This window comes from Eschrichtius robustus, chromosome 3, assembly GCF_028021215.1.
Source record: "Eschrichtius robustus isolate mEscRob2 chromosome 3, mEscRob2.pri, whole genome shotgun sequence".
Classification (NCBI taxonomy): domain Eukaryota; kingdom Metazoa; phylum Chordata; class Mammalia; order Artiodactyla; family Eschrichtiidae; genus Eschrichtius; species Eschrichtius robustus.
The window spans coordinates 57360048-57379170 of NC_090826.1; the positions used below are offsets into that span (position 1 = coordinate 57360048).

The 19123-nt window shown below is 41.7% G+C and overlaps 1 protein-coding gene across 3 annotated transcripts in view; it reads left to right on the forward strand.

Moving 5' to 3' along the window:
* Nucleotides 1-19123, forward strand: part of PDE4B (phosphodiesterase 4B) — a 591158-nt gene that overhangs the window by 529921 nt on the left and 42114 nt on the right. For 2 of the 3 annotated variants that reach the window (XM_068540054.1, XM_068540055.1), the window contains one exon: nt 16581-16693. In XM_068540054.1, the coding sequence (XP_068396155.1) occupies nt 16581-16693 (113 nt within the window). Of the gene's footprint in view, nt 1-15909; nt 15977-16580; nt 16694-19123 lie in introns of those variants that run through there. The other variant, XM_068540056.1, reaches the window with a different exon arrangement.

Genomic DNA, 19123 nt, shown 5'->3' on the forward strand with positions numbered 1-19123 from the left:
ACTGTGTTGAGTTGGGTTGCCATGAAACCTAGGACCTAATTTTATATTTGTGTGCTAGTCAGAAGTTCTGAATCTGTCACATAAAGCAATTGCTTGTCTATGTGCAAACAAGGCTGCCAAAAACATAACCTTCCTACCACATGTGCACGCTCGTGCACGCTCGTGCACATGGGGACACACACACACACACACACACACACAACCCCACCCCCAAGAGTCACTTGATTTTATTCATTCTGTGTCTTCATTCACATCCAGTGGTTCTTAGTGAATCATCCAGGACCCCATAAATCACATTGAGAGCCTGTGGGTCTACCGCTACGTTCCTTCCTCCCATCCCCCCCACCTCTACACTCCCTAAAAATCCCTGCCTCTCTCATCTCAGACACAGTCCTGGACTGCTTCGATGTTTGTAAGGATGTCTTCAGGAGGACTGGCTATTTTATCTCTGAAGCCTATGATTATCTCTGCTTAATTAAATCATTTCAGCCCACATTTTAAGGCAGATGATTATAAGATTTGAAAGAAGCAGGGACACTGCTGAGATGAATGGTCAGCCTCACTGAAGCTGCCTAAGGGAAATACTGTTTTTGTTTGTTTCTTTCCTTTTCCTTTTTTTTTTTCAATTTTTCATCAGCTCCTAGGAGAGACTGAAGAGGTGGGACTCCCAGGAAAATGAAAGACTCGGAGAGGGTGGTTATCGCCAAACTTGGCTGACGATGAGGGTCACCTGAAGCAATTCTAAGAAGAACAAATTCCCAGAGCCCACCCCAGAGAGACTGCTTCAGTACCTTGGGGTTTGCCTGGGAAGCACCCCCAGGAGGTTCAGGTGTAGCTCTTTCACAGATTGACGTAGTGATGGAGTATCAACTTTAGATTCAGGCTGGATTATAAACTGAGTTCCACCATGTACCTAGTGTGACTTTGGGCAGGTTGTGCAATCTCTCCAAGCCTCAGTTTACTCACCTATAAAATAGGAATAATAACTACTTAATGGAGTTGTTGCAAAGATTAAATGAGATAATATCTAAAGTCTCTCACATGCTGCCTGAGTTATAGTAGGTCAACAATAAAGTGAAATCAATCCAAATGTCTCCTTGGGACTTACCCAATAGAGGCAGCCACTAAAGCCTTCCTAATGGCACTGGAGGCAGACTGGCTAAGTCTGAATTCTGACGCCACTAAATCTGTGGCTCTCAGAGAGCTCCTGAATTTCTCTGTTTCTCATCTGCAAAATAAAATGATCTACTATATATAAAATAATACTCAGGTCATGAAATTTTGATGAAGATTAAATTAGTTCATGCATGCAAAGTGCTTAGAAACTTTGGTAATGGATAAATAATAACTCCAATTATTATCCTTATTACCACCTCTTCTAAAGTGAGTGTGTGGGGGGAATGAATGTCGGCTTTGGAGTACTCACGTCAATAGCAATAGCTTTATGGTCTAGAACAGTGCTGTCCAATCGTCATGTAATGCAAAACCCATAGGAAATTTAAAATTTTCTAGTAAGCACATAAAAAGAAACAGGTGCAATTTGTTTTAATAATGTATTTTACTCAGTTCACTATATCCAAAATATTATAATTTCAACATGTCAAATGTAAAACTTTTCAGAGATATTTTACATCATTTTTCTACATAAAGTCTGTGAAATCCAGTGTGTATGTTACACCTGCAGCACATCTGAAACCACATTTTAACTGCTCAATAGCCACACGTGATTAATAACTATCATACTGGACAATGCAGAAATTCCAGATTCTAAAGAAAGTCCCCTTACCTTGACGAGCCTCAATGATCTCATTTATAAAAATGGAGAGAACTTTCATGGCTTTGTTTGTAGAAGAAAATGAGCACACTTGAAAATGCTTTGTCAACTGGAAAAGACTGTATGTAGTACTTTGGGCTCTTGGCAAACTCTTGACTGTCAAATGCAATGCCGTTCTCACATGGTGAAGTACCCCAAGTCCTGTGTGATCGGAGACATCACCCAGGAGAGCGCTAGGTGGAGGCACTTTCCTATAGGTAAGTGAAAGAGATTTCAGCCCATAACGTTTTGAGTGACAGGAAATTTCTACCCCTCTTCTCCCCACTTACCATGTTCATTCCCAGTGGCAAACACCTTTTCTTCTGCTTTCCATCAATTCTTGAAATTCCTTTGACAACTTTCACTCTACAAGTAAAGAGAAATTTAAGGTATATATAACCCTTCTATTCCCCCTGATCCCACTCAGTTTGGGACCTCATTACTTCTTAGCGGCTAACTTTTTCTGCAAATAGTAATCCCTGATAATAATAATTTACCAGGTGCTTATTTTCTGCTCCATCTTATTATCCTTACAACTTACATCTATCAGATCAATTATTCATCTTATAGGCTTCACTGTAATAGCAAGAGCATGGAACTTGAGGCAGAAAGCTCAGGCTCAGGTCTCTGGGTTCTGCATTTATCAGTTATGGGATTTGGGGTGAGATGCTTAAACTCCCTAAACTTCAGTCTCTTCCTGTATAAAATAGAGACAGTAAAACATTTCTCACAAGGCACGATGAGGATTTAAAAAGATTATACACATGAAAGAGATCTATAACTGCAAAACATTAAACAACTGTATAACAATATTAAGATATTTATTAACCACTGTGTGTGCCATCCTTCTGTTGAACAGTTTTCAATGGCTCCCCATTGTCTGCCAAATAAAGTCAGATTCCTTGGTCTAGCATAAAACACTCTCCAATATCGGGGCCTGACCATGCTACTTTTGCAAATGTATTCCAATCTGCACCCTTGCTGACACCCAATGTTCTAATCAAATAGGACTATTATGCTTATTCTCCCCAATAGGACTGAATGGTGTGGCGTGTTTCTAATTTCATACCTTTATTCATGCTGCTCATTGCCTTACCTCAGTTTTTCCATCTCTCAAAATTCCACCCATTCTTCTTTACGTGGCCTCCAAGTCTCTCCTGATCGCCCTTTCCCCCATGTCTTTAAGATCTGTCTGTGCTGCCTCTGAACTTTACTTGTATCTTTTGTATGACAACTGTCAAAATCAATTTGGAATTCTAGTATTGCTTAGTGCACAGACACCTGCAGCTATTCTGTGAGAGTTAAATAACAAATCCTGCATGTGATTTTGCAAAAGTCCCCTTGGGAGACAGAATATCCCCTATATTAAAATGAGCCAGCTAGAAATCTAATCAAGACATGAATGCAAAAGAAATAGAGAGCTTATTAATTGTGGTAATGTTGAATAAATCAGCAAAAAGAAGGTGGTTTATTTGGAGACTAGTAAAAAAAGAACCAAGAGCAGGAATTCCTGATATTGCTTCTCCAATACTGTTCAGTAGCCAAGACCCCATTCCTTTGGGTAGTGGATATCCCATCTACTGATATGTTGGGCAAGTCAGCAGTTGAAACAATACTTTTTTGAGCTTCTACTAGGTAAGTAGATACTGTGCTACATTAAAGACCAGCCAAAAAGATATGTTCCTTGCTCTCAAGAAGTCATGGGTAAAATAAACGAAGAGAAAGAATTCCAGTGACATGGTCAGTTGGAAATAAGAGGCCTGAACACAGTTGTTGTGGGAGCTGAGAGGAAGGGAGCTTAATCCAACCTCGGAGTATTTGGAAAGCTTTGTAGAGGAGATAACTCTAGGCTGAATCCTAAAAGATAAGAGTTAGCCAGGTGTACAAAGTTGGGAAGGGCACTTCAGGCCAATGGAAACACTTGAGCTAAGCGTATCAAGCTTGAGTAAAGCAGATTAAAACCATCCAACTAGGTCCCCTGCTCTGATTTGATGCTTGCCAAGCAATCTTATGATAAGCATTTGGTCTCCCATGTTGAGGAACGTGTAATGACTAGATGACATGAAGAGCTTACCATAAATTATTGCTCTCTGTAAATTAATTCACTGGTCTCTGATTTCTCATTGCACTCTTATGAGTTGGCCTAGTACTGAAAGTGGAATGAAGTTAAAGCACACTGACAGAAATCACATTCTGACCTGAAAAGCTGAGATGACTGAGAGTTTTGGTCACCAACCAAATACCACTGTCCTAGGGACGATACGGTTTCAACTCATAAATATCTCAAATGCATTTACCTCTCTCCATCTGCATTGCTACAACGTAATTCTAGCCATCACTACTTCCTGCATAGGTTAAAGCAATAAAATAAGTAATAATGCTGCTAGCAACTGGCATGAATACTTACTAGGTGCTGGGTACTGGGCTAAGTACTTTTATGTGGATTACTTCACTTAATTCTCATAACAACCCCACCGGAAAGATATACATCCCCTAATTTTAGAAATGAGGAAATTAAGACTTAGAGAAAATTAAGCAACTTGCCCAAGTTTGCACTGCTAATAAAATAAATGACAGAGCCAGAAATCAAACTTATCTGTCTTCCTCCTTATCCTGAGCTTTTAAATACTATTTAGCTAGCCTCCTTGCAGCCACTCCCGCCTTCAAGTTCAATCCCTAGATTGCATGGAGAGTGATCTCTTTTTTTTTTTTAAGATTTTTATTTATTTATTTATATTTATTTATCTATTCATTTATTTAGCTGCCCTGGGTCTTAGTTGCAGCACGCGGGATCTTCGTTGCAGCATGCAGGATTTTTAGTTGTGGCATGCAGGGTCTTTAGTTGGCCTGTGAGACCTATTTCCCTGATCAGGGATGTAACCCAGGTCCCCTGCATTGGGAGCACGGAGTCTTAGCCACTGGACCACCAGGGAGCGTGATCTTTTTTAAACGCAGATTTGGCTAGGCCACTCCAAGCTTCTCTCCATGGCCTTCCATGGCTGTGTAGGGCCTGATCTGAACTTCTCACACCAGTCTTTTTCTCTCGGTGTGTTCCTGCCACATGGACAGATCTTAGTCCGTGGAATGCACCCTGATATTCTTCCTGTCTGGTATGCTTTCCTCCCTCTTTGCACCTAATTCTTATTCCGTCAAATCTCATAACTTTCCAAGTTAGGCCTTCCCTGAACTTTCTATCACATCCCACTTCTTAGACTTTTGAGTCCTCTGTTATCCCTGTTATAAATTCTTAGGGCACTCTAAAATTAGTAGCAGCTCCTTTTCCAATTGTAATTAAGTAAGTTTTTGTATAATTATTTGTCTCTTCCTGCTAGAATATAGGCTTCAAGTAAGCAAAAACTATGTCCATAGAATTTACCATTATACCCTTGGAGTTTCATGCTGAGCCTACAACATAATAGGCACTCAAAAAAAAATCCACTCATTAAATAAATATTTGTTGTCTCATATTCAACAACCAATAGCCAACATTTATCTGGCACTTATATTATACCATGGACTGTCTTAAGCATTTTACATTTACTCATTAAGTAAAGACTACAACCCATTATATAGATACCATTATTATTCTCATTACATGGGTGAGGAAACTGAGGCAGAGAGAAATTAAGTAACTCCTCTAAGATTAGACAATGGAATATGAACCCAGACAGTGTAGTTCCAGAGACCAAGCTTTTAACCACTGCTCTATATTCTTCATAGATATTTCTTGTATATATTTAATGTATTAGAAAAATAATTGGACACCGACTGACCTCCATGTCTGATTGCTTTCTTGTGGCATTGCCCTGTAACACCAACACAGGTGGATAATTAGGTTCCTTGGGCACCCTTTCACATTTGTGGTACATGTTATTAACTGAATGAGTACAGACTCTCATTAGTAAGGAAAGCCAAAGTCAGAGTCCTTCTGGAGAGCAGAGTTTGGCAAGGGTAAGGACACTGAAAGGAACAGGGCCATGAGGCTGGCACATCAAAGACAGTTTCACCTTGTCCAATCTTGCCTGGGTGAAAGAAAGAGAAAGTTGGACCATTTGTTTATAACAGGCCCCATGGCTTAGCAAAAAAGATCATGGAATTCAGGATCAGAGAACTTTGGTTCTTCTCCCTCCTCCCTTTCTTCCTTCCCTCTCTCTCCCTCCCTCCTCTTCATCTCTCATCTCTCTCTGTCTCTCATCAGATGACTTTGAGCAAATCATTAAACATCTCCAGGCCTCAAATTTCTAACATGCGTAATGGAAAATGTATGTCATAATAATAATAATTTCTATCTCATGGGGTTTATTTTGCAAGGAAAAAATGAGATCCACAAGTGAAAGTGCTTGGTAAACTGTCAAGTTGTATATACCAAAGCTAGCTGTGATTGGAGTTTTTTTTAACTTGTAGTCTTACAGGAGTTTGCTGGAGATCAGCATCAAAATGACCTACTTTCACTGTTATTTCCCTTGAGGGCAGTGAACCTCTTCTTCCGTGAATCCACCCAGAGTGAAATCCCTGTCATGTGCAATTGCAAAGTTCCTCATATTTATAAAGACACATTAACAAAGTCCTGCCTGAAGAAAGGCCATTTGGGGCTTACAGATGGCCTTTGGAAGAACTGTGTTACAGACTGTATGAGTGTTCTTCAGTTCCTGGGATTTGTTCTAAGAATGTTTTACTCAAGGTTAAAACAACAGCCTTCTGGAAAAGTTGCACTCTAACACAGGTGCATTTCATTTACCAAAGAGTGATCAAAAGAAAATATATACCTTTGGACTTAATAACTTACAATGAAAAGAAAAGCTATTGCTAACCATCAGGGGAAAAACATCATAACCAAGATCACTAAATAAATAGGCTCACAGCCCCAACCTAACTCCCTTAAATAAAGAGAGGCTGATTTCCATATGTATGAAACAATTTTACATTTTAACAAATACTTATTGCACTTTGAGGAGGAACCAAGGAGTGAAATAAGCCTGCTAACCTCAAGGCCCACTGAATCTAGGGAGGACATCTACAGGGCTAGAAGCTTGTGGAAAAAGCTAGTTATGAGCTGGATGTAGAGTCCAATTCATATACACTTCTTACTTCCAAGAATCAGAAGAGTGGTTTTTAAATTTTCTCCATCAAGATCTCCTTTAATATTTTCCCCAAGAGAGCCCTTGCTTTAGAAATTGTGTCTACGAAAACAAAAACTGCATTTAAAGATAACAATTAGTCTACCAAATTAAATGTTTTTGTTATTTTATGGAGGTTTATTTAATGTTATTTCAGTTATTTGATGATATTCACAAATTAAGAGCTAGGAAAGGTCTTGGGATGCTTTCCTTTCAACATCAACGGTTTACTTTATTTTGAGGCTAAAAGTGCAGGTTTTGCTGTGACCAGGCGAAGCTTCGTGCTAGGTTGCCCCGACTGTGCCATGTGCCACTGGGCCATTGCAAAAGGTCATTGTGTAGTTTGGGTACTGATCAAAGGTACTTGGCCAGGTGGTGAGGGGAGCTGAAATCCAACCCTTGCGTCACTTCCCAAGCTATCTGCCCAAGGGCTATGGCTGCCAAGAGAGAGCACATTTTTCTAATTTTCACAAAGGTACTATATAAGCTTGGGATGGGGAGCAAGGCAGGGGAGGAAGATGATAAGGCACCCAGCTTCACAGACTGACCATTTTGAAGATGGGAAAGGGGTTTCCCATGTAATCATTCAGTGCAATGGACCGAGTCTTCTTCATTGCTGTGGTCCCAGCACCTGGCAGCAGCAGGCTTGGCACGTAGTAGATACTCAACGTATATCTTGTGGAATAAATGAATGAACAAATGGCTTTCTTATACAATTCTCCATGTCTAAAGGTCCACTGATCTGGTGTGTCAATATGCATTGGGTAAAAGCAGAATGATACATCAGGCGAGTTCTGTATTTTAGAAGTGAAAACCAACAAACTCTAACCTAACCAAGAACCAGTTCCCTATCTGAGGTCATGCAGCCAGAGGCACACTGTAGGATTTCGTGGCCACTTTATATGTGCCGCCCCGCCCCCCGCCACCTCCAATGCCCAGGGCCAGAGCACAACTCTACCAACTCAGCTACCAAATATATGGCTACCTACCCTCAGGAAAGTGGCCAGGACCAGGGAGAGGCTTGTAGGGGGTGGGGTGGAGGAAAAAGTTCCTGACAGGTACTAAGCTCTGTATCAAAGCCTCGGCATGCCTTGCTTCACTTAATTCTCATAGCTAGTTTATGCTCTCTTCCTGTTTTACAGATAAAGACACAGAGACACAATCAGGCTCCTTACCCTGTCTAAGGTCACAGTGCTAACAAACAAATGGCAGAGTCAGGATCTGTAAACAGCTGGGCCAGACACCAATATGTTCCACTGAATTTTGAGTTAGTAGGAGCATCCTGGTCTATGCAATGTCAAAACCAACATCCTAAAAAAAAAAACAACAAAAAACCAACATCCTTTTTCAGCTGTGTGTGATTTACTCAAACTCTGTTTGTTTGTCTTTTTTGTATGTTAATCTCAACCTGCTAATTTCTGCCTGCCCCCATCTTTCCCCTTGATAACCGTAAGTTTCTTATTTTTTATTTTATTTTGTTTTTATTTACTTTGGCTGCATTAGGTCTTCGTTGCTACATGCGGGCTTTCTCTAGTTGCGGCGAGCAGGGGCTACTCTTTGTTGTGGTGCGTGGGCTTAGTTGCTCCGCGGCATGTGGGATCTTCCCGGACCAGGGATGGAACCCATGTCCTCTGCGTTGGCAGGTGGATTCTTAACCACTAGGCCACCAGGGAAGCCCTCAAGCTCTGTTGATACCCATTGCTACAGTTCAACGAAAGGAAAGGAAACATATTTTTAGAAACCTTGTTTCTTGTTTCTTTTCTTTCTTTCTTTTTTTTTTTTTTAAAAAAACTGGGGTTTTGGGACTTCCCTGGTAGCGCAGTGGTTAAGAATCTGCCTGCCATTGACATATATACACTACCAAATGTAAAATAGATGGCTAGTGGGAAGCAGCCACATAGCACAGGGAGATCAGCGCGGTGCTTTGTGACCACCTAGAGGGGTGGGATAGGGAGGGTGGGAGGGAGATGCAAGAGGGAGGGGATATGGGGATATATATATATGTATAGCTGATTCACTTTGTTACACAGAAGAAACTAACGCAACGATGTAAAGCAATTATACGCCAATAAAGATGTCAAAAAAAAAAGAGAGAAGCTGATGTGATCAACAACAATTTTATCATATTATACATTATATTATGATGTACAAATCAATAACTTAATTAAAGAGTGATATAATTAAAATTTTAAAAAAAAGAATCTGCCTTCCAATTCAGGGGACACGGGTTCGATCCCTGGTCCGGAAAGATCCTACATGCCGCGGAGCAACTAAGCCCGGTTGCCACAACTACTGAGCCTGCAAGCCACAACTACTGAAGCCTGCGCGCCTAGAGCCCGTGCTCCGCAACAAGAGAAGCCACCCGATGAGAAGCCCAGGCACTGCAACAAAGAGTAGCCCCCCCTCGCCGCAAATAGAGAAAGCCCGCGCACAGCAACAAAGACCCAACGCAGCCAAAAATAAAATAAATAAAAATAAATAATTAAAAAAAAAACAAAACTAGGCTTTCCCTAGGTGGGTCTCTCTGCTGAAAGCATGCACAGAAAATCAGGAAGACAGAGAAAAGTGCACAAATCACAGGTGTAGAAGTCAGTGAATTTTCATAAAATGAACAGACCCATGTAACTTGTACCCAGACCAAGAAGTACATCATTGTCGGCCCCATGGAAGTCCCCCTCCAACTCTCGCCCGGTTGCTAACACTCTAAGTTAACCACTGTCTTGACTTCTAACATCATAGGTTTATTTTTGCGTCTTTTGAACTTTATATAAATTACATCATATTTTTATGTGCTTTTTAATCTCTGGTTTCTTTTGCTTGACATTAACGTTTATGAGATTCATCCCTGTTGTTGCCTGTGGCAATTGTTCTGATTGATTTAACCACCGTACAGTCTTGCAAATAGTACCACCTTCTCTAATGAAAAGAGTCTGATTATGTGAGGCAGATAAACAAAAGGTTGTTTACATTTCCTTTCTATGCACTGTATTGGGGTAGAAAGTCTTGGAATCTTGACAAATACATTTCTGATACATACAGAGCTGTGTTTAAATTGCATTTAGAATGATCTCTTATATTAGGAATCTAAGATACTGAAACTCATAGAAGCTGAGAGTAGAATGGTAGTTACCAGGGGTTGGGTGAAGGGGGATTGGGTAGGTGTTGATCAAAAGGTACATAGTTTCAGATCCCCAAGGTGACTAAGTCCTAGAGACCTGCTGTACAGCATGGTATCTATGGCTAACCATACTGTATAATATATGTAAAAATTTAAGGTAGATTTTATTTAAATGTGCTTATCACACACACACACACAAAGAGAGGGAGGGAGGAAACTTTTAGAGGCGATGGCTAAGATGAGATTATTTATGATGGCAGTTTCATAGGTGTGTACTTATCTTCAAACTCATCAAGGTGTATACATGAAACATGCCCAGCTTTTTTGTATGTCAATCATATCTCAATAAAAAATTGCATTTAGATATAGTTTGTAGAAAATTTATATTTGGGGTATATTGTGATGCTTTCACTTGCTAATAATAGGGATTTAGGACCTGTCTGAGCCCCAGTTTTTCTCATCTATATTGAGAAACCCTCATACTGAGGGCTTCAAAGTCAAATGATATAAGTACATGAAGGGCCTCCGTCCTGATTTTTCCCAGAGATCGGTAATAAGATCATGCTTTCCTGCACAGAGCTTGGGGCCAACTTTTAGGGCACCTGAGGTCTCTTACCAGCTGGGCCACTGACTTCATCACTGCTAAAATCTGTTTCCATGCTTTCCAGCTCTGAGCAGCTCGCTATTTGTGGCAAGGCTGAGGTTTCTCATTGCCCTTTCCTGTTGCCCTGCCCTTCTCTGCATCTCTCCTGCCCAACACCTTTCTGCTAAAACACACACACACACACTCTCTCTCTCTCTACTGAATTTGCATGAAAAAAATGGGAATATTGAAATGTGTGCTAAATATTAGCTGAGCTGGAAAATTATTAAAGCAGAAGAGGGGAGATCATTGACTGAAAAAAAAAAAGAATGTTACTCAACAGTTTGTACAGCGTTGTCTATTCTTTTTTTTTTTTTTTTTTTTTTTTGACTGCACTGTGAGGCTTGTGGGATCTTAGTTCCCCAACCAGCGATCAAACCCAGACCCTCGTTAGTGAAAGCACGGAGACCTAACCACTGGACTGCCAGGGAATTACGAGTGTTGTCTAGTTTTGATTATATACATGCATACATGAAAGGATATGCACAAGGGGGATAGCGATGGTGATTTCTGCTTGGTAAAATGTGACATTTTTATCATTTCAAATTTTTTTTTTTTAATTATTTATTTATTTATTTTTGGCTGTGTTGGGTCTTTGTTTCTGTGCGAGGGCTTTTTCTCTAGTTGCGGCAAGCGGGGGCCACTCTTCATCGCGGTGCGCGGGCCTCTCACTATCGCGGCCTTTCTTGTTGCGCAGCACAGGCTCCAGACGCGCAGGCTCAGTAGTTGTGGCTCAGGGGCCTAGTTGCTCCGTGGCATGTGGGATCTTCCCAGACCAGGGCTCGAACCCGTGTCCCCTGCATTGGCAGGCAGATTCTCAACCACTGCGCCACCAGGGAAGCCCCCATTTCAAATTTTTTGCTTCTCTGTAATTTTCTTGTTGTCTACAATGTCTACAATGCACCTATATCCTGTCTGTAATAATAAATGTGATATTTGCAAAATGTGCATTATACTTAAAGGTTTACAGTCTGGTTTTGTGTGTATTCTCCTATTCTACCTTCCTTGTGAGAACAGAGTAAGTATTTTTTGTATGTTCATTTTTCAGATAAAGAAATGTAGCCTCAGCAAAGTTAAGTAACTCGCCTGAGGTTACCCTCGGAAACAAGAGGCGGGACCAGAACCAAGCCAGGTCTTCTGAGTAAACACTGCACAGTAAATACTGTGCTAATGGCTGTGTTAGGTGGATCAGAAAAGGGAAGAGGAGACTCAAGAAATGACAACATTTAGGAAAGCAGTTACACAATTTTAAATAGAAAAGACCCAAGGGTAAAATGCCACTTTAAATGCAGCAATTTCAGGAATGTATGCATTTTCAGCCCTGAGGTGAATCCTCTATTTTATTGACCAAGATAGGGTCTTGCCCGGAATCTTGCTCTGTTTAACCTCTGATTTAGCTTGTGCCTTAAGGTGAATTAGAGATAATCATATCTGTTCGGTGTTTACTGCACAGAGATGTTGCAAGGATTAATGGGTAGTGTGCTTGGCGCTCCTTTGAGAAAAGAGCTATTTGAATGTCACGTATTATTACCGGATTAATGCTAATTATAATTATTCATTCATCCTCTCTTCCTGTTTCTCAGAGTCAAGTGCAATACTTCCCAGACCCGCAGAAGGAAGTAAATCTTCCTTTGTCGCTCTTGTTGAAGTGAAAGAGCAAAAGAAATGGAGAATAGAAGGGAGGTTCTTCCTGCTCCTTCTTCTCCGGAAATTCTTGACAAGTAGGGTCACCCCATGACCACAGATGGCCCCAATACCTTCTCTTATCCCCTTGAGACTTGCTTCTGGGGTGCTAAGCATCGTTCCTTCTCAGAGTCATTTTTGTAAGAAAAGGAACAGAACCAGCTTCATGGGCATGTGACCTGTGCAGCTGCACAGGGGCCCTCACTCAAGGGCACCATAGTTAGTCTTGAAACTCATAATATTATTATCTTGGTGTTTTGTAAGTAAAGTCGGATGGGAAAATGGAGCATATACTCCGTGGCTTGAAGCCTCGGCTCCCGTACTGTCCCATCTCCTGCCACCTACCTGCTTCCCCTGGACGTGTTCTCACCCACCTGTTTCCCTGATCCTTGGCACCCCGGGGCTCATCCAGCATCCATGTCCCTACCCCTACCCCATGACCACTGCTGCTGTCCACTCCCAGCGGGGGCCTGGGTGCAGGTGCAGAGAGGATCTGAGCTGGACATGGGTGCCTTGCAAAGTCTCAGGTGAGGCATGGGAGCAGCCGTCCTTGCCCTGGGCCGGCATGGCTATACCATGGTAGACAGAGGCCATGTCTTGGTGGGGGTGATCCTCTTATCCACCCTGATCCAGGTATCTAGCACATCCTGGTGCAGAAGTTGTAGCACCCTTAGGGGTTCCCTGTCTGCTGTGGGTTGGGGCATTGGTACCATGGTGAAGGGAAATGTCTGCCTTTCTCAGAGCCTGCCCTGGGCCGGGGCATAGCACGCCGTTTGGAAGTTAGCAGGTTCAGGCACCCCAGCAACTGGTAAGCTGTGCATGTGCCCTAAGTCAGAGGCTGCAGGGCCTCTGGGGTCCTATAACGGTCTGCACTCTCCTCCTGGTATCCCTCTGCCTGAAGTAGCACAATTTTAAAGAGTAAATAAAACACACCATGCCATTCATTAATTGTGACAAATGTGCCATTTTAAGATGTCAACTATCGGGAAACCTGGATGTGGGGTATATGGAAACTCTCCGTGTTAGCTCTGCAACTTTTCTGTAAATCTAGAACTATTTTTTAAAAGTTTATTTAAAAAATACAATACCACCATGACAGGTCAAGAGAGAGCAACTTCAGAAGAAAGGAAAAAGCTTCGTATTTTAAGACCTTTCACAGCACTTTTTCCTGCTTTTTGAAAAGGGACTATGCATTTCATTTTGCACTGGGCCCTGAAAATTGTGGAACTGATCCTGACTATAAAACCCCTTGTTGAATATGCAGTTCTTCTATCTCCCTTCCTATTCCTCCCACCACACATACCAGGTTTGGGGGTTACTTTTACTGCCATTAATAATTATACCCCTGTGTGCTGATCACCTACTAAGAACTGGTTACCATACTTTCTGTACTTTGTTTCATTTAACCCCTTTATAACTTTATGAGATAAATATTCTTCTCCTTATTTTAAGATGTGGGAAATGGAGGTCCAGGATCACACAGTAAGTGGTAGGAGAGAAAGTCAAAATGCCTGAGTCTCAATCCAAAGCTGGTGCTCTTTTCACAGTGCTACAGATGTATCCTCAGCCTCTAGATACCCAAGTATCAATATTTTCAGGCTGCTTGGGCAGGCACTGTGGTTTCCATCCCGCTGAGTATTTACTGAGTATCTACTAGGTACCAAGCACCGGATCTGGTGCTAGAGCCACAAAGTTCTAGTATGGAGGCCAGTTTGAGCTGCACTGGTCCTTTCCTTTGGCAGTACCAGTAAGTAGCTGGGGTTTGATGCTCCCATCCTTAGCCCACTCTGACATCTGTGCCTCCTGCCTGAGTTACTGTGATAAGAAGGCTCTAAAACAGCACATAAAGAAAACCTTGACCATGGATTAAGAATCTGGGAAGGGACAAGTTTTCATTAACTTCAAATTTTAACTTTTTACCTAAAAAAATATTGTGGCTGACCAGAATCAGAGAGGGCAGTGAAATAAGTTCCTGCCACATCCACTGGCCAGTCACTGGCATCTCACTATTGTCCTAACTCTAGGAGCATGCGTGTGTTCATTCTGTGTAATAGGCAAGGAATGAGTGGTGGCGATGGCACTTAATTGGCAGATCATTGAAGAGTTCTCCTCCTTCTTCAGTGCTTCACTGCTATAATTACCATATTTTCTTTGTGGGTGGAGATCGGATCCCTTTTTCCTCTTCCGGGGAGGAGAAGTGTAATATATCATCCCGCAGTCAGTTCAAAATGCTCCAAGCAAGTTACTTACTCCCCACCACCATGGTGAATGTCTGATCTTGAGGACCACAGGTTGTGATATGGAAGACACCAGGGTCGTGAAGCATGATTAACTGGGAAGTGGTTGGACTTTTTCTTTTATGAGAGGCCAGGAGGGAGAACGGGAGGATTCTGTCACTTCAGGAAAAGCTTCCTTGGATGAAGCGCTCTTCTGGAAGGGCATAGAGGCAAGGGGGTGTTTCAGACACACAAAAGAGTCAGTGAGGAGATTCTTCGTGTTGAAGCAGCATGGCAAAACTGAGGAAGAAAGGAGGGAAGGTATGTGCAAGGCTGGCTTGAAATGAGTTTTACTAAAAACACTTCAATTCTTGTCTGCACATTTTTGAGGCGTGTGAAAAGAAAAATGGAGGAAGTCACCTTCAGTGGTTTTGTGGCTTTTTAAGTATGACATACAGGATGTTGAATTTTAACCCATTTATCCTGAAGTGTAGGCATATGTGGGGGATGAACAAGACACCTATTCTTTGAAATGTGCATCGGTGCCAAGTGGCTCCTGTCACTTGGAATCTCTCTTCTGTTTATTCCCTTTTCTGCTTCAAGTGTGAGTGCCACACACATAAAAGTATTCAAATAATAATAAAAAAGCTATGTGATCTCCCTAGGATTTCTGCATGAACATATGAAAAATGTATTCTAAATATGACAGGAATGTGTGAGTCTTTTCCTTATAATAGAATTTCATGTGAGATTTTTAATTTTATTAGTGCCTATTGTGTGCTTGCATTCCAGAAAGCTTGGTAGAGTTAATGGATGGTGTTCCCTTCAAAAATCAGTCATGCATGCAGGAGAGTCTGACTGGTTTTTATAACTGTCTGTAGCATCATTGGTTCATCTAGCATTTATAAAATTAATTTCAGTGTTTATTAACATAGGGTTCTTAAGTCAATAACCTTAAGTATTAGCTTAGACCCACGAACTTTTGGGTATGAAATGACGTATTGTGAACACTTAAAAAGAGTTTCATTACCCAGCAAAAATATGATCTTAAAAGCAATAATTTTTGAATGGACCGCTGAGACATATTTACAGAAAGTCTGGATTCCTACAGTGACAAATCCGAGGCCCTGGCTTTAATCAGAAAATCTGCAGCGTTCACATCTGGCTCCACCTGAAAGTCTGGTTCAGAATTTCCCTGTGATCCTGGCAGTTGCAGAAGAGAAGTCTTAGCTTTGTTTAGTATAACAAGAACTGCCCGACTCCCCAGCCAATAAATGTGTTCATGTAAAACTCCAGACAGTTTCTCTGAGACTGCACTCTTATCAGGGAGACCTCATTTTGCCTCTACTTAAAAGAGAGACTCGCGAGAGAGGAAGACTTGTGCTGGTCAGTGTTTGCTGAATTGAAAGTTATTCCAACATTTGCACATTCCCCAGAATGAATGACTGCTTAGCCTTCCAACAACGTAACTGTCAGTTTCCCCCTCCAGTTTTGGACTGTACGTTTCGTTTAGAAGAAAAGCCAAATGAGAAAATGCTTCCCTCATTTCTCCTCTAGACTGCAAACACTCAGAAATGACATCACGCACCCCAAAGAGCCCCAAGATGACGAAGGCAGAGAGGGCCTGAGAAAACTGACTGCTTCTGCCTTGAGTTTTAGGACTCATGTATGCAGATGAGCTTTTCAGAGCCGGTTCCCCGCCTTCTTCCTCAGAGGAAGTTTCTTGGTAGATCGCAGACACCTCATCCAGCCTGGGGGCGGGGGGGGGGGTGGTGGTGAAAACTTGGCACGAGCCATTCCGGGCAGAGCACGACGGTGATTTGTTCTCCTGGTGGAGAGAGCTGGAAGGAAGGAGTCGGCGGCGTGCAAATAATGAAGGAGCACGGGGCCACCTTCAGTAGCGCCGGCATCAGCGGCGGCAGCGGTGACTCGGCTATGGACAGCCTGCCGCAGCTCCAGCCTAACTACATGTCTGTGTGTTTGTTTGCAGAAGAATCTTATCAAAAGTTAGCAATGGAAACGCTGGAGGAACTGGACTGGTGCTTAGACCAGCTAGAGACCATCCAGACCTACCGCTCTGTCAGTGAGATGGCTTCTAACAAGGTAAGAGATGACCGTTTTATTCATTAAAGTGCGACCGCGCGGGGGGCTCGGGGCTGCCCTGGCCTCCGCCAGCAGCAGAGGTGCATGGGGACGCGACTGTCAGCTTTGTTGATCTGCCTCCGATGATTCTGTTCCAAGGTGCCCCACTTTGCTTGCGTCGTGATGCTACAGCAAAAGTTTAAGATCCTCAGCAGGCTTTAATTCCCAGAACTTCTTTCTTATTGATGCCGTGCGGAATGTGTTTAAGGTGAGGGGTGTTTATGAAGTGTACCAATCACTATACAAGTGAAAATGTTTTTTTATTTTTTTTGTAAACAATTAACAGGAAGATAAAATCTGAATGAATCCATAGGGTAAAATGTTGCGTTGCAATCAGGTGTTATATATGTGTTTCTGAACAAGAAAATAGTGTGATTTCTGTATGTCGATGGTGAGAATGGTTTGCCCTGAAGTTTCATAAATTCGGAAATTCTCCTCAGAAGGATGTTCTGATATTCTCCAACATTTCTTTTGTGATGCTGGTATGACCTAAGATTAAAAAAAGAAACAATATACTTTGTCTCCAAAAAAGAAAGTTATTTTTTTAAAGTTTGCTGCTTTGCAAAGTGGACTCATATGAAATGAAGTCATTCCACCCATACTGCAAAGAAATGGTTTTATGTACAATGCCCAGGCAAAACTTAGTGTTGAAGAGCTTTATTTAGCTACCATTATATCATTTGTTTAAGTAACACCTGGATTTAGAGTGCTAATTTATGTAGTGAGAGTTGTTGCTTTTTGTTTGCATTCTTCTCTTGGAGACTGTTAATTTTATATCTATCTATCTATATGCACATATATGTGTGTCTGTGCATGTATTATTTTAATTGAAAGCCTTAACACTGCACGCTCATAAATACACATTTCAAAATCCCCAATCATCCTAGCCTGAGGTATTATCTTATTGTCTTAAGGTTCTGGGGCTGGGAAAAGATTTTGCTCCACACCTGCCAACATGCCCTTTCCAGCCCCGCATGTGTGTCCCTCCTCCCTTTTTCCTGGGGTTAAAAGTATCACCTTCCCTTCAAGACTTGCTGGCTCCTGCTCGGAGGATCTGAGTAGAGGAAGCATCATGCCCTGAAGGTTGGCGGGGTAGAGGGGGTGGTATAGAGAGTGGACTTTTCTTACTCTTGTTTATTGGTTAATGAAAGGGCAAAAAAAATAAGCCTCTCTCAAATTTTAGTTCAGATTCAAGTTGGAAAAAAAAGAAGGTTTGAGGTTTAACTATTTACTGACTTTTCTCTGAAGTTCTCAATTGAAGCTAAATTCTGGGTTTTTCCAGGCTGTTGTAAATCTCAACCAGCTGCTTCCCCATGAGGAGGGCGTAACTGCATAACTTCTCCAAACCACACTGGAGTTCATGTAGGAGGATTTTCACACAGGCTTTAGCCTCCTGTGAAACATTCACAGATACTCTGTTCTTTGCATTTTGTGATCATTGATACACATGCAAGATGTAGATCTGGTATTTAGGGGTAGTTTTTTAGCAGGTTTCACCATAAAGGACACCCTGAACTTTCTTCTGGAGTCACTAAGATAAAGTGGGCAACTTTCTCCCTCTGGAGAAAAAGATTACTCATTGAGAAACTGCAAATTGCCATTAGTTTTCGTTTCGACTGTTGATGCCTTGTAGATTCTAACCAGGTTTGTGTCTAGAGTGCTGAAATTAGACATTGTCTGTCTTGCAAATTTATTACAGATAATCTCATATTCAGTGTATAGTTAATGAGGCTCTGACACCAGGGACTGTGTAGGACCCAGTGAGAATTCCACTCGCTTCAGGCTTCCGCTCCTCCTTTATGGTGTCCTGTGCAGGAAGCAATGAAAGTTGAATAGAGCTAACCCTAAAGAAAGGGCTAAACCTTAATGCTGACACAGTTAGCTTAAGTAGAAGGCATGCAGCTTCACCTATTTCTAGAGCTACAGTGGAGAGGTTGTAGGGCAAAGCAATTACCCAGTGGATGAATAATGCCCAGATGACAGCTGAAGTCAGTTTCAATTTTTAAAAAGATCTCTCTCTCTTTACTTAGCTCTCTTTTTACCCACCCCCAATCCCGAAGTCTTGATTATCCAGATAATCATCTCAGGGTTAATCCATGGCACATATAATATAGTATAATGTGAATATTTTTGTGGCCACCAAAAAGAAATTGATCTATACCAGTTTAGGGGGAACTGAATTATCTGCGGTAAAACTAAAATTCACATTCAATTTTAAATATTCTCAAAATTATTTGAGTGTTCTATCTGAGCTGCTGTTTAAAAATATCATCATCGTCATCATCATCATCATTATCGTCATTACTGTGTAGTCTTTTTCGATCATCTTCTGCTTACTCTCACTGAACACAGGAGCTGTGGCAAATCTCTGAGTTACAGACTTGGAAGTAA